The sequence below is a fragment of the Rhipicephalus sanguineus genome, chromosome 7, assembly GCF_013339695.2.
Source record: "Rhipicephalus sanguineus isolate Rsan-2018 chromosome 7, BIME_Rsan_1.4, whole genome shotgun sequence".
NCBI classification, from domain to species: Eukaryota; Metazoa; Arthropoda; class Arachnida; order Ixodida; family Ixodidae; genus Rhipicephalus; species Rhipicephalus sanguineus.
This window is the reverse complement of record NC_051182.1, coordinates 70,484,396-70,500,635: the sequence shown is the minus strand read 5'-3', so window position 1 is coordinate 70,500,635 and position 16,240 is coordinate 70,484,396. Positions and strand designations below refer to the sequence as shown.

At 45.0% G+C, this 16,240-nt stretch overlaps 1 protein-coding gene across 1 annotated transcript; it reads left to right on the top strand.

Moving 5' to 3' along the window:
- Nucleotides 1-381: 381 nt before the first annotated feature.
- On the top strand, nt 382-2,058 carry LOC125759117 (uncharacterized; the record flags this gene model as incomplete). Its single annotated transcript, XM_049417414.1, has 2 exons — nt 382-1,264; nt 2,030-2,058. Coding segments are annotated over 2 exons (912 nt in total), but the record flags the coding sequence as incomplete, so codon positions are not given.
- Between the last annotated feature and the right edge of the window lie 14,182 nt (nt 2,059-16,240).

The following is a 16,240-nucleotide window of genomic DNA, read 5'->3' as shown; positions in this document are numbered from 1 at the left end:
CACATATCATCGTCAAGGCGGTCGAAGAAGAAGAGGAGGAAGACTTCTCCTTGGGGCAAGCAAGCGCTCAGATGGCTATGCTAGGTGGTAGAAAGCGGACGGTCGCCAATATAACTTTCAGCTTTCAGCCAATATAACTCAGCTTTCAAACTAAAAGGTACTTCGTACAGTATTTCCGAGGATTTTAGCCAGGCCGTGCAAGAAAAAAGGCGACAGCTGTGGAACTATGCGAAAGATAAAAGAGACTGCAAAGAAAATCGTGTACGTCTGAGTTATGATAAACTGATTATCAATGGGCAAACATTTGTCTGGGATAGCGACACGCAGACGCCAGTCCCACTAAGGGCGCATGCGCAAATGGATAGAGGCAAATGACCTACAATAAATTCTGTTTCCCTCAATGACAACACACTCTGCTGTTCACTGCCTGAACGGCTTTCTGTTCTGCTAGTAAACTGTCGCAGTATAAAGAACAAAGTCGATAGTTTCATGTCCTTGGTAGCAACCATTAAGCCTCAAATTGTAATGGGCACTGAATCATGGTTGGATGACTCTGTGTGTAATGTGGAAATTTTTCCGCCAGGTTTTACTGTCTATCGGAAAGATAGACATGGGCATGGCGGGGGAGTGTTTCTTTTAATATCAAATACATTGCCAAGCACTGAAATTCTTTTTGAAAACAACTCTGAATCTGTCTGGTGCCTCGTGAATTTACCCAAGGGAAACAATGTCGCGTTTGGGACATACTATCGCCCACCGGGCAGAAGTGAATCATTCGGTTTTCTGTCTGATGCGCTATCTTTTATGCCTAACAGCGTATTTCTCGGTGGAGATTTTAACTTGCCGAACTTCAATTGGACTGCTGGACGCGTAGCTGGTGATGGCTCCCGTATCTACTCAGAGTTTGAAGAACTGCTCGGATTGTATGGTTTGCAGCAGTACGTGCTGGAACCTACACGAGAAAACTCAATTTTAGACCTGGTGCTTTGCAATGAACCAAACTTAGTATCGGGGATTACTGTTTGCCCAGGTATTAGCGATCACAGGGCCGTTGTCGCAGAGCTTGGCGTACAGCGTGTACGGGCATCACAAACTCCACGAAGAAAAGTGTTCAGCTACGACAGAGGAGATTACGCTGCTATTAGAAATGAACTAGAAAACTTCTTCCCTACTTTTCAGCATATGTCAAAAGCACGCTGTCCGTTGGCTCTGTGGTCAACGTTCCGCGACAAAATACTCAGATTGGTCGAAAGTCACGTTCCATGTAGGTACTTGCGTAAAAAAAAAAACGCATAAACCTTGGTTTAACACAGAAATACGCAAACTTATTAGGAAAGCTAAACGCGCGTATAAAATATTTTCTGCTAACTCCAGTCTGGTAAACCAAAAGCGCTTAGAGGGAATAAATAATTTATTAAAAGTAACAATTAAATCGGCGAAAGATTCATTTTTTGTTAAATTAGGCAATGACTTAAAGCAAAACCCGAAGTCATTCTGGAAATATGTAAAGCAGAACCGAAAAGAAGATGTATCTATACCACCTTTAAGTGTCGACGGCGAAACCGTGACGTCAGACTTCCAGAGGGCGGAATGCTTTAATCAATATTTTCAATCAGTCTTTTCGCATGAAACTACCGAGCAGACAACGCTTCTAAACAATACCGTCCAGAGCAATATGATGTCTGACATTGAAATTGATGTTAGTGGCGTCGATTCATTATTACGCCGCTTAGACGCAACAAAAGCCATTGGACCTGATGGACTATCCCCAGTAGTCCTCAAAGAGTGTCATGACATCATTGCTCCGTATTTAAGTATCATCTATAAACTCTCCCTTGAAACTGGTCTTATCCCTCAGGATTGGAAAACGGCAAACGTTACACCCGTTTTTAAAACTGGAGACAGAAAACTGAGAGAAAATTACAGGCCAATCTCTTTAACGTCGATATGTTGCAAAATCTTTGAACACATTTTACATTCAAACATATTTAAATTCCTTGATTCAGACGCTTTCTTTACTCCCTCCCAGCACGGTTTCCGGAAAGGTTATTCCTGTAACACCCAACTAATAGAATTTCAGCATTTCGTATCCAAAGCCATTGATAACGGTAGTCGGGTAGACGCTGTTTTTATAGATTTCCAAAAAGCATTCGATACTGTGTCGCATAAGCTCTTGGATGTAAGGCTTGCTGCATTAAACATAAATAAAAATGTTCAAACATGGACACGAAATTACTTAAATGGTAGAACCCAGTCCGTCGTCCTAAATAATGTCAAATCTTCGTCAATAGCAGTGACTTCGGGAGTTCCCCAAGGAAGCGTTTTAGGGCCCTTATTGTTCCTAATCTACATAAACAACATAGTTGAAAACATTAGATCTCCCATAAAATTATTTGCTGACGACTGTGTCATATACAGAGAAATTGCGACTGAAAATGATATACACACTTTACAAACTGACCTAGATCACATAGCGGACTGGTGTAAAAAGTGGAACATGCATTTGAATATAAAAAAGTGTTGCAGCGTGAGCTTCTCAAGGAAGACATCCAAATCAGAGCATCGATATAACATCTATGACGTCCCTATCAACATACACAGCGATTATAAGTACCTCGGCGTTTACTTTACCGAATCGTTTACATGGAACAAACATATTGACACGGCCATAGCAAAAGCTAGCAAGATGCTTCACTTTATCCGCAGGAATTTCAAACAGGCGACGCGCGAAATCAAGGAAACTTTATATTTTTTGCAAGTCAGATCCATACTTGACTATGCATGCGTAATATGGGACCCCCACCAAGACTATCTTATAAATAGACTTGAAAAACTTCAGAACCAAGCGGCAAGGTTTGTTTTAAATAATTACAGCCCCTACGCCAGTGTTTCTCAAATGAAGGCCACCTTGGGATGGGATCTGCTCCGTGTACGTAGACAGAAACTACGGCTTAAGCTGTTGCACCAGATCTATAACTCTAACACAGGTATTAATCGTCATAGCTACCTTGTTGAACCATCCTACACATCCACTCGCTGTGATAATAGCAAAAAGATTTCTACCTTTAAATGCAGATCCAACACTTTTTTCTACTCGTTCTTTCCTAAAACAATAAGAGATTGGAACAGTTTAACAGACGACTTAGTAAATATAACAGATAATGATTTATTTTTTTCCATGTTGTGAAATTGTTCTTGCAACAACAAATGTATGTACTACATGTCTCTAAATTGTATTTGGTGATCTATACTCATGTTACTCCTGATAATGTTTTGTTGATATTTCTATATGTGTGTATATATCCCTGCAAGTGTTCCTTTATTCTGGTTATGTTTTTGTTCCCCCCCCCCCCCCCTACGTAATGCCTATATGGCGATGTAGGTAATCTGTAAATAAATAAATAAAACTACGGACCTACGGACACAGCCCCGAGCAAAAGCTGCTTCGCATCTAGTAAATTTGGTTCCCCGCGCGCGTTGTACATAGTGGAGCCGGAGGAGCAGGCTGTAGCGGAAAGGAAGCCGTTACATGGGGTAGAACTGCGCGGCTTGAGTTTTATATTGCATTTGAAGATTTCAAAATAAAAAAATTACCAAGAACGAAGTTTGTTAACTGTAAGATGTAACTGGTTGCTTTTAAATATTAATTTATTGATGGAAATATGCCGCCATTTTCACTGCGCAAATAATTTCGCTCTATAAAAATTTCCTCATAAATTAAGCGAATCTGATATAGGTTATCGCGAATATTTTGGCAATTTGGCCAGCCAGCAACACCATCGTTATTCGCACCACTATGGATAGTTTGTCACGTGGTTTTGACAGTGAAGAATTCTGCAGCAAGGGTGCTATTCTGGACATTGTCAAATTCCGCCATGTTGTCAAATTCCGCCATGTTGATGATTTGATTGGTCACGCGAAGTCGTTCGCATTGTGGCGCTGCAATGGCGTTACGACACAGGAATCCGCGATGACGTAACGTGCCAAAAAATAGTAATTTTTTTCCGAAGCAACGCTTCGCCGTACTCTGTCATGTAGAAATAAAGGTTTGGGTGAAACAACGAAACCGAAATATGGTACTGAGCTGTGCCTACGGTCAACTTGCGGTTTATCGAAACTACTGCTCGCTTGACGAAGAACCGCCATGTCTGCAACACGATTGGACATTGCACTGATGGCGCCCATTGCGTCACAGGATCTCACTTTTTGTAGCGTCAAATTGACGTTGCGTGACGTTGCATCCTGCCAAATTTGCAGCTTAAAATGCGAGAACGATGAAGTGCCCAAAATTGGCCGCCATATTGTTGCAAATTGAGTTGCTTGTTCGATGTGCAGCCTCACATACGTATGTGTAGATGTCATTCCGTGAGTTACTTTACAAGCACGTTTTCGGTTAGTAATATTATAAAGTGTTGTACATGAAGCTTGCTTGTTAAAATAAAAGGTTATTGTTTAATTTGGCTTGTTCGAAGTTGCGGTTCTCGCCACAAGAGAACGCTAGATAAGCGAAGAAAAATGGCGCTGCCCTTGGTCGTGTAGTGGCTGGAGCTGCAGGAAGCATCGCGAGTACCGCGATGCTTTTGTGATGACCGATCAATTATTTCAACTGTGGCGCCGGCTGACGAAGGACACTGTGCGATGGCTGCGCGGGGAGCTTCGCCAGGACCTGGAGAGGCGGCGTACGGACACGAGAACAGCCCCGACCGTTGTTGTTGTTTTTGTTGAGCTACAAGTGCTTTGCGCCCTTCGTTTGTTCGCCACCGGCAGTTACCACGACGAGATCGCGAACAACGAGGACGTGGCGACGAGCTAGTCCAGTGTGGGTCTCACGATTCATGCTGTCATGGAAGCGATCGTCGAGCGCCTCGGCAATGAGTGGATCGCCCTCCCTGCCAAAAGGAAGGCTTTGTCCACATAGATGCAAGATTTGAAGGCTGCGTTGAGGTGGTCGACGACACGTTCGTGTGCATAAGTGCGCCGTATGAAAAGGACGATGGCAACAAGGCTGCTTACTTTTGCCGCAAGAACTTTTACGCCCTCAGCGTCATGGTGGTGAGAACAAATTTCATCTTATTCAATCTCCCGCATGCTGTTAGCAGAATGCAAAGCAGGAACGTGAAAGACAGCTTTTCGCGACTCTCCAGTATTTTAACGATATTTGCCGTGGCTCCAACTGCAGTGATAGAAAAGAACGCAGTAGTCGCGGTAAACGGATTTTCCGTCACTATTTCGTTTTGGCAGGGGTGACGTGACACCCTAAAAAGTTCATCGAGCTTCATATTTGATCGTGGCAGCTTTTAAGAAAAATAATGCATGAAAGGAAATCAAACGTGCTGATTGCGCTAATTTCATAAATAGTGATATGCAGACATGCAGTAACTGCCACATATGAAATGAAAGATACAGCTGTCGAAGCTGCGCTCCGAAAGCAACTCGAGAGAATTAAGTGCGTTGGACCACACAGTTACAGTTGTTCTGCATGTAGCTGGTTGCATTGCTGTTGCCGACTTCGTTCCAATGCAAACAACACTCTGCAGGCATGTGACCAACCCTGCCGATGACTGCCCTAGCACTCGGGGCCCGTGCACGACGCCTTTATGTGGAAGACATCCACCGTGAGCCAGGACTGGGCAGTGGAGGCCGTGGCCAGGTTGGTGAATAGCTGCTTGGTATGCAAGCGTGAGAATGCTTGTGCGGTGTCTTAGTGTAGCAAAAACATTATTCATGGTAATTTTATTACACGCTGCATGGTTCTTAACTACTCAAGTCTCTTTGTCCAAATTTCTGCCCCGTGTGTTATTACTGGCAGCTACCTTGGTCGAACACTACCTACTTTAGTGGCACTCGTGTTTCCTTGAATGAAAATTCTCATACACACATTTGAGAAAACAAGTCATACTGAGACCCGAGGCGGCACACAATAATCCGACTTGCTCTCAGTGTATAATTGCAACTTGTCTTTCTATGGTCATGGGATAGACTACTAGTGCAATAGAAAGGTCAAGCATGAAATAAACTTTCATGAAGAGATTGTATGATCCTTTATTATAAAGTGGTGAAATAATGAATAGTAAGCATGCGATGATACAAAAAATGCTACACTCTGAGGCTATGTTAAAAAAAAGAATACATCAAATACAACTGCCATAGATGTTGTACATTCATGAATACATTTATGTGTAGAAAGGACAACTTGTATAAAAAATACAAATAAGCAAGCACAGCCATGTGCTATATAGCAGTAAAATAAGTCAACTGACAACTCAAAGGTATTTCAGTCATGGTTCATAAAAAGCACTAAAAACAACGCAAGCGGTTGCAAAAGAAACCTGCTGTCACGTTTCATTGACGGCCTAAGCACAAAAAAAAACTAAGGGAAACCAAGCCTTGAGTGCGCTGACCGTCTGCAGCCGCACATCAGTCCCATGCAATCAAAAGAATGCACAACACCCTTACCACCAAAGAAGATGCGCCTTCTGTCACTCGTCCCTTCTTCTCTATGAAAGAAATTAAGGGCTGCAGTTCAGTAGCTTCGTTGTCATTCCTCGTGACGAAGGAATTGAGTTGATAAAGCCATTTTTTCGTTGGAGCATTTCAAAAGCATTTCAAATGTAACCTAACCAGACAAGCAATTCTGTGAATATGTCTAGCTGTAAAAAAAAGGAAAGCAGTGCATATCAGTGACACGATGTCTTCGAATAAGTTAAAAGAAGTGAGAAAGGAATAGTACATATTCATGTATACATTCATATTATGCTAATTGGAACACTGTCCTCCACAGGTGATAGTGCATACTCGCTTCAACCTTGGCTGCTTAACCCCATCCCTGGAGCACATCCTGCGGAATCCTCTGGTGCCCGATTCCACCACACTCACTCTTCACTGCGGTGCGTCGTATAACTGTGCACTGGAGTCCTCAAAGCCCACTTTCGGTGCTTGCAGAGGTACAGAACACTGTGCTATGGCCCACTCTTCACGTCGAAGATCATCGCAGTTTGTGTCGTGCTTCGCAACCTCGGTGTTTGGCAGCAGCTGCCTGAGCCAGACGACATCCCTTGCACTGAAGAACTCGAATGAGAATATGTGGACCTTACAACAACAATAGCGACGATACGGCTGCAGTAGACATGTACCAGGCGGTTAGGCAAAGGCAGAATCAAGCTCTGTAGTGGTTCACAGCTGGGCACGACTCGATGTAATGGGGTTTACATTCCTGCGAGATGTGCACAGAAACGTGAAACACAAGAAGCTCTTGCATTGTATTCGATCCTATACCTATCCCCTGTACTTGTGTTCTTGCAGGAATTGTATTCTGACAAAAGCTTCATTGTGTTCATTCATTGAGAGCATGCTAATTGTACCATGCAGTTAGGCAAAAGCATGCTCAGCTTCTGCCGCAAATCATAGCAGGACTAGTTTGTTGAGACCATAGTGACTCTGTAAACAGCCTGTGTTATTTTGCAGCAGTGCATGCAACATTGAATGCCATTCCAGAGCATTGTTTTCAGCGCTTTATTCACAATGCGAACCCATGTGATGACTGTACGAGTCTGGCAGGTGTGTACAAAAGCTCTATTCATGTATTAGCCACTCGTACATTCAAGAGCACAAGCTTGCTGTCGTTGGTAATCTATGTAAACGCTTATAGGCACAAAACGAACCAGTACCGAAAGGGGCAACGTGGGCACAGCACTGTGTAGCTACTTTCTGTCGTGGTTTCTCTGGTGGACTATAAAAGTTTACATGCGAGCGTAATACATGATATTTCAGAATGTATTGTGAGTCAACTGATCTTCTTCTGTCAATTCATCATCCTTGCAATAATAAAAAGCAGTCAAGTTGTCTCATTGCTTACATCATTGTCTTATCATTCACTGCTGCCAACAACAACAAAGGATGCCTCTAATATTATACCAGCCAGTTTTGAAACCAGCACATCTGCATAAAAGACATCTCTTTGAATGCAGTTTGTGCACTTCTTAGTGTTGCCAGTCCAATGTAACATCAACTGCATGAAATACTACAATTCCTCTTCTTTATCTGTGGCCATTATGCACTTCTTATCCGTATGTTGTAAGCAACGTGGGAGTACCTTCCACAGTTAACACCTTCGGAGGTGCATCACTTCTGTGGATTGAGATTCGGCTAGACTTTATCTTTCAGATTCAATTGATCGCGCGTACCGTGAGGTCCTGAAATTTAACTCTTATTGCTTCTGCTTATGTATATTTACATGATTGTAACTTTTACTTACAGTAGTTCTTACGCATCCTCAGCAAAACATATAGCACCATCTTAATGATCACGACAGTTCAGGAAGATACTTCGCGCATCGGAGACGTTATAAATAACTCAGCTGGCTGTTGGGATAGTTAGCACATTACTCAAGATAAACTAGACGCGAAACAGCCACCGCAACAAAAAAGACAGAAGGAACAGAAGGGGCATTATTAATACTTGCAATGCTGTGCAGCTCCTTATCTCTATACTATCGGCAGCACTTCTGGACGCCGCGGGCCCTGGGAACGAAGGGCCACCGCAGCCCAAGACGGGGTCGACGCGCATACTTGTAACGATGCGGGCGTCGTCCACCGAAACGTGCGTCGCCAAATCGAACGGCCCTCCGCCTGTTCTCCTGCAATAAGCATGTGCATAGCTGAAACGTCAACACCACCCGAATGAAACGCAAGCTTACCTGACTGCACCGTCATTCCGCGCCTCGAGCTCGAGCTGCCGCCACTCCGGCGGCGGCCTGCTGCTGGGGCCCAGGCGGTAAAGGCGCTCTGTCATCGTCTGTCACAGCTCCCATCGTACCTCCGGTAGTAAGTCGCAAACCACCCTCCCCATACGGGGACGATCGGTAAAAAAATGCAACATCGCCGCCCGCTGTTCTCGATCTGCCGACATAACCACAGAACACCTACACAAAACAACCAGCGAAATAACGATGTCGGCAATGTCGACGCTGGCTTGGCTGGCTCGCTTATTGGCTAAAAAAGTTACCACGGCTTTGTCGCTCATCTCCAAATATGGCGCTAAATTGCAGACGTTATAGTCTGCTTCACAACTTTAAAACTAAACGCTTCACTTTCCTTTTATTTTTTTGTTGTTGCATTAACAATTTCAGATACAAAATACTAGTTAATTGCACGTTTCTTTGCATCTTATGTCCCCTTCACGTCACGTTTCGCAAGCATTTCATGCGTTTGCGTCATCATTGTGTACACGTCACGCCTACGTCAAATTTGACAGAAAATGGCGGAAGTCCAGAATAGCACCCCAAGACTGGGAAATACGACGCTCTTCTTTCGGTCGAACTTGTGCCCAGAAAATCAATACTCAGAATAGCAGCGATACACGCTGCGCACTGATTGCGGCGAGAACAGTCGCCGGCCGTCGAGTAATCTGATAACCGGTGGAACGCTTCGTCTTTTTACATCAGTCATCAAATCTTCCAGCGTTATCGCTGGTGCTCGCGTAAGCTCTCGAATAAACCTGAATATTCGCGTCCGGCGCGTAATTTTAAAATGTTAAACAACACAGCCAACAACACAGTTAACAGTGTGTGGGTGAAACCCGAATACATCAAAGCAAAGCAATAAACACGCGTGGCAGTAGTATCGCTAGTAATATTACCGATGGTACTACCGATTCGACTATCGATAGTTTATCGATAGTAGTACTATCGATAGTTTGTTTACACTATAGATACTATCGATAGTCAATTTACCGATAGTTCTGCATCACTAGTCTGAGGGCTTATTAGGTTTAGGAATAAAGATTACCCTGGCGGCTTTCCATGAGCTCGGAAGGGAGCTGTTATTGAAGCAGTGATTATAGTAATCTCTAAGGGCGGAGATCGATTTGTCGTCCAGATTTCGAAGTAATTAGTTACATTATCGATACCCGGGGCAGATGTAGTTTTAAGGGAAAATAGGGCATGTCGAACTTCTGTCTCCGTTATTGGGGCGTCGAGAAGTTCATTGACCTCGCCTTTATAGTCTAATTGCTCGTGAGTTGTAGTGAGGGGGAGGTGCAATTGTGCAAGCTCTTGAAAAAGATGGGGAATGTTATCATTGTGTTGGTGCAATAAACGAGTGATGTAATGACTGTGATGAGCGCGCGATGTCGATGGGTCGAGCAAATGTCTCAGCAATTGCCAAGTCTTCTTACTACTGAGATTATCGTGCATGCTCTCGCACATTTGACCCGATTGTTGATTGACTAGTTGGGTCGCATATGCATGTATGTCGTGATCGAGTCTAGCTACACGGATGCGAAGCCTGCGGTTGTGACGGTGTCTTTTCCAGCGTTTTAATAGCGATTCCTTCGCTTCCCACATGTGGAACAGTTTGGCATCAACTGTTCGGAACGGGGTATCGAATGGCATAGTTCTTGTGTGTTTGTCAACGTTTGCTTGGAGTTGGCTGATCCACTTTTGTAAATCATCTATAGAACCGGGAGCATTATTCGCGCGAGTTTGCCGAAATTTGTCCCAATCCGTAAGTTTGGGAGGTTGGGTGTTAAAGGGTTTGTGAAAGAAAGTAAAAGAGGTCTGAATGACGTAGTGATCACTACCGAAATTGATTTGAAGGTTTTCCCATTTAGCTAAGTTATCCCGAGAGGTGAGGGTGAGGTCTGGTGATGTCTCTTTGGAGACGCTATTTCCTAAGCGGGTAGGTATGTCAAAGTCATTGTGCAGGGTGAGTTGGTGATCTTGTATATGGGTCCACAAAGCTCGTCCTTTAGGTGTGGATGTTGTGTGACCCCATAGCTGATTTGGAGAATTGAAATCGCCAACAATGAGGAGCGCATTTCTCCGGGCTTCCTGTTTAGCACGAGCAAAAAGGACGGTAAACCTGTGTTGTTTCGAGTTCGGACTGGTGTAAATATTAAGGAGGTAAATGAGAGCCGACCTGGTCTTTTTAGGAAGTATTTCTACGAAGTCATGATTAATGTCGATACCATCAAAATAAGTACAAGTAACGGTTAAGTGTTTTTGGGCTAGAATTGCGGTATTGGGACGTTCGCATCTTGTGCATTGGAATGTATTGTAACCAGGTAATTTAATACGACCATGCGTTTCCTGTAGAGCAATGACTGCAGGTGGTTGTGTGAGATTTGCTATGTATTGTTGCAGACTAGCTTTCTTTTTCGAAAAGCCCCTGCAGTTCCACTGCCACACAACTATTTCGGAGCGCTTAGGGGACGCGGCCATGCAATCGGTCAAGTCTTTCAATAATTTGACTGAATCGATCATCAACGTGGTTAAATCTCTCGTCAAACTGGCTAAATTTGGCGCTTATATGGGTGCTGAGGTCATGAACTATAGAGGTAAGGGACTCAAGCTTAGCTTCTACGGAATCCATGCGTTTTTCAACGGCCTCAAAGCGATTGTTAGAATTGCGAATGTGTGCTGCCATTTTACGACTCAGCTTATCGTGTTCTTCCCAAGCATCTCTACCATCATCGCTAGATTTGCGCTTTGTGGAGTTGCCAATAGTGGGAGGAGGAGAAGTGTCCATGGTTGTGGACTGATCGTCATTCTCGCGGATCGAGGGAGTTGTTATATTGGGTTGTTTATCAGTAGCGGATTGAGGAGCCGGAACGGTTGTGGAGAGAGGAGCGTTTGTGCAGAGCGAAGGGGTTTGGAGGTCGTGAATCTGTTTACGCAGGGCACGATTTTCTTCCTTAATCTGTTGTAGGAGGGCATAGATGGGGGCATCGGGAAGTTTAGCGTTAAGTGAGCTGTGGGAAGCTACTGAGAGCCAGCCTACCTGAGGAGGGCTTGGTTTGTTGCTGGGGGGAGCAGCTGGCAAGGAGGGCCAGTCGTCCTCTTGCTTCTCCTTAGAAGGAGGTCCCTGCTTCTTGGTTGGAAGAGGTGGTTTGGTCTTGGGTGAAGGAGGCGTCTTGTCGACTTTGGGGGGTGGTGTTTTGGGCTTATACCGTAGTGCACACTGAATGGATCCAGTCTCATGGCTTCCACTGCACAGCACGCACTTCGGAATGCACACATGGTCAGGCGGAGGATCCAGAGTTCCACATTTACGGCATGTCTCCTCTTTATGCGTAGGGCACACATCTGGCCGATGTCCAACAGTCCAACAGCGAGTGCAGGCTTCTATCCTTTGTCGGAAAGGCTTGCACCGGAGCATTGCCATTTCATACTTGACCCAAAAAGGAACCTTCGTTCCCAAAAAAGTCACGAGGACTGCGTCAGAAGTTTTCCCCATCCGTCTGGCTTCCAGAAAATGCATTTTTGGGTTGCACTCACGAAATATAGCAAGAATATCTTTTTCGTAGATAACTTCTCCCAGGCATACCCTGTCGATGTAGATGATGCCTTTGCATGTCTCGGAGTTTGGAACGCTGTAGGAGGCGACTTCGTGCTCTTGGCAGTTGACCATGAGCGACATTATGGCGAGATATTACGTCAGGCGGTCATAGCTCTCCGTACTGAGGGTAACTGTGTTGGTGGTGGGGTTGATCGTAACGACGTCCTGACGCAGCTCCATGGTGGCTGGAAGACCGGCAGCCGTAAAGAGTAGCTTAGAAAGTTGGAAGTGACTGAAGCGGGAGGCGTTGAAACCTCCGCGAATGCGAAAAATAGCCTTGTAGGAACCTTCGGGTAGCTTGGGAGGTCTCACTTTGTTTTTCTTGGAGATCATTTGTTGCCATACAGCAGCTTTGGCAGTGGCAGCGATGGCGTCCTTACGAAGTGAGTCTTGATATGCGGCGTCGTAGATGTGCGTTTGTCGCCATTTGAGCATCTCCTCCGGGGAAAGGTCCTCCCTTTCTACCACCTCAACCTGGCTCATGACGCACGAGCCGTGCAACGCCTACGGCGTCGGAGAGCCACCAAGCTCTCGTAGGCGCGGAACCACAGAAGTCAATAAAACGCGTTCTAGTGCACAAATCTTTGCAAAAAATGTCTCAAAACGTAGGAGAAAGCTTCCCACATCTCGTGCAAAAATATCACAAGGATATCACAAGAAAGATGGGAGTTACACCCAAAAACTCACGGAGCCGAAGAAACACGTCCACGCGCGTCGACGCCACCTTGCGTTCTCAGAATTCGGGAAAATCACAGCAGCGAAAAAAATTCTACAAAAGAGCACCAAGTGAGGGTTCCATGTATCTTCTTCTAAAGAATAAAATTTCTCTCCGGTGGCTTATGCACATTTATTAACTGCACCTTTTGCCTTTCGAAAGCTTATTCTAAAATTATCTAAACGAGCGTAACGCTGGCCCATGACAGCTCTGTGTAGTGCAGCATAGAGTATACAATATGTGCCGAGAGCATGTGCTTACCTTTCATTGGTAAATTTAGTATTTTCATTAGTAAGGTAGTTTTTTCATTGGTAAACTTCAACTCACGAGACGCACTGCAGGTCCTGAATTCGCCGCGCGCGCAAGATCAACTAGTCCTGGACATCAGGCGCTTAGGCAAGACACACACGGTCCCTTATGCGTTCGCCTAAGCCGACTGAACGCGAGAACCAGTTTCTTGTTCTTCAGTAGACGTAGTGATCCTACCCCGCACCGCTCCAAAAACGTGCTACACCTCACCTGGTTCTGCATTGCCTCCGTCATCGGCCCAACGATAACGGAGGCAATGCAAAGCGACGATGTCATCTGATGTCATCGTGTGACGTCACCTTATGTGACGTCATGCGACGTTGACATGACGTCACCAGTTTTGGCGATCTGTGACTTCATGATGACGTCATTTGGTGACGTCTTGGCGGGGTGATATCTTGGATCACTCGTGTTGACGCCGCCGACACGGGACGCCGACGTCGTCAATGGTGAGTTTTTGCGTTTGTTGAGGCATCTAAAGGTCTCGCATTAATAATGCGCGAGAAGGCGTACATCAACTATAGTTGATATATTTGGACGGCGTGGGTTGCTTCGTTAAGTGATTAAACGCACGAATCGTATTGCGCAAGTGCGCCTTATAGACAGATGTATCTGACATACGAACTATACCGCTGAATGAACGAGCAAGCGAAAAGTGGGTGCGAAAGAGAGGAGACCGAGGAGGAACGAGAGCGGAGGAGGAGAGTGTCGCTACTTCACGAAGTTTTAGGGCCTTTAAGTGTCCCTGGATATATATTTAGAGAAAAATCTATTCTACAGACATTGTTCGAGGCAAAAATTAAAGGTGAACGTGAACGCTGGCTGACAGAGATTCACGAAAAAAAAAAAGGCCGCGCCTAGGATAAAAGCGCTAGGTAGGAAGTCTGTCACAATGCAATAACATATTGTAGAAGAAGGAGGAAATAGATTGGAAGGGTGCGAAGTTCTAGGTTACATCCGAAAGGTAACAGCCGATTCGTTTAAAAAGAGCGTCCAGGGGATTTTACTCACCTCGGTGAGTAAAGTATGACGGAGAGCACAACCGAGGAAGAGCTAATGCTTGAGAATTTTGACTGGAAAATGGCCGAAGGAAAATTTCTAAAGCACACTGCCCCGGGTTTAGATGGGCTTTCCGTCAGCCTCATTATCTAACAAGGACATAACTCTAAAGAAGCGCTGTTTAAAGCCGTAGAAAAATGCTTACAGGAGAGGCCGGACAGTTGGCGAAAAAGTAGAATGAACTTAATCTATCAAGGCAAGGAAGAAAAGGATAACATTCGCCCGTACAGACCGCTAACCATTACATCGGTACTATACAGGTTGGCGACACAGGCAGTAAATTTAAAAGTAGAAACGTGCGCAGAACGCAACGATATTTTGGAAGAACTTCAAAATGGATTTCGAGTTGACAGGCAGTTAGACGATAATACATTTGTTCTTGCTCAGTGTATAGAAATATCTAAAATAGAAAACAGGCCCTTGTACGTGGCTTTTCTAGACATCACTGGGGCGTACGACAACGTTAATCAGGAAATTCTGTGGGACATATTGAAAGGAATGGGCATAGGCGACGACTGTATACAGCTTTTGAGAGCGATATACCAAAAAAATGCGGCAGATCCCACGTACCGTGGGAGTCGATATTATGCGAAGCATGCGGCGGGAAGGTGACTGTGGCGTAATTTTTTACAGCGAAAGCTGTTATGAGATCATTTCACCGGCCGTTTTTGGCGCCGTAGTTGTCCGCCGCCGCCGCCGCCGCCGCCGGTGTCCGTAACCAGTATCGCTCGAAATAAAAAAAACGAAATAAGAAAAAAATTCCAGGCTGGAACGAGGTTCGAACCTGGGCCCTCTGCGTGGGAGCCCAGTATTCAACCTCTGAGCCATGCCGGTGCTTGAAACAGCTTTGCAAAAAGGTCCTATACAGGCTTCATGTCGGGAAGGAATCGCATTAGCATACGGAATATAGCGTGTGAAGAGTAAAATAAGCACCAAGCGTCGCACAACGCGAATTCTGTCACCAGGCGTCACACAATGCTAATTGCGCTACGACTAGGTTGTTGAATGCTTCCAACCCATTACAAAGGGCTCTGCCATAATTCTTCACCGTCATCAGGCACAGCATCAACAAAGTGCGCATAATGCTTTACATGCGTTTAGCAGGTACCAACGCTCTCCGTAGAATGACGAAAAATGGCACAGTGCCTGCTGCCCTACTTCTCAAAAATTACAATGATTTATAGCGTAGTGGGTTCCTCGCAAGTGCACTTGTATTGGTTGCCAAGAAAGCCCAGAAGTGCATGATCCATTTTATAGGTGTCTCAGTAAAGTTCTTCGCCCCCCCCCGCCTCCTTCCCACGTGAACGTATGTTATAGAGCATGACGGGAGAGGAAAATAGCGACCGGGCGTCACCCAATGCAAAAACATAACTGGTGGGCCGTTTAACGATTTCAACCCATTACAAAGGGCTGAGTCATATTTCTTCATCGTCATCAGTCGTCGCGTCAACAAAGTGCACATAATGCCTTACAGACGTGTAGCTGGTGCCTCGCTTCTCCGCAGAATGACGAATAATGGCTTAGTAGGTGCTTCCCAACATCACAAAAATTGTGGTTTATGGCGTAGTGGGTAACTTTCTAGTGTACTTGTATTGTAGCCCCAAGAGAGCTTAACGGGCTCTATAAACGCCGCTATACCAGCTTTCGCTGTGACTGTGCTGCGGTTTCAGCGCAGGCCTGGAATTTTTTTACTGAGCTAAACGTTACAAAATGGCGCTAACGATTTGTATAAATTTTATTCGCAAACATATATGTTGAATAGCCACATATGTCTTATATAACCAGTAATTTACAGGCGGGTAACGCTGCCAACGGCAACGTG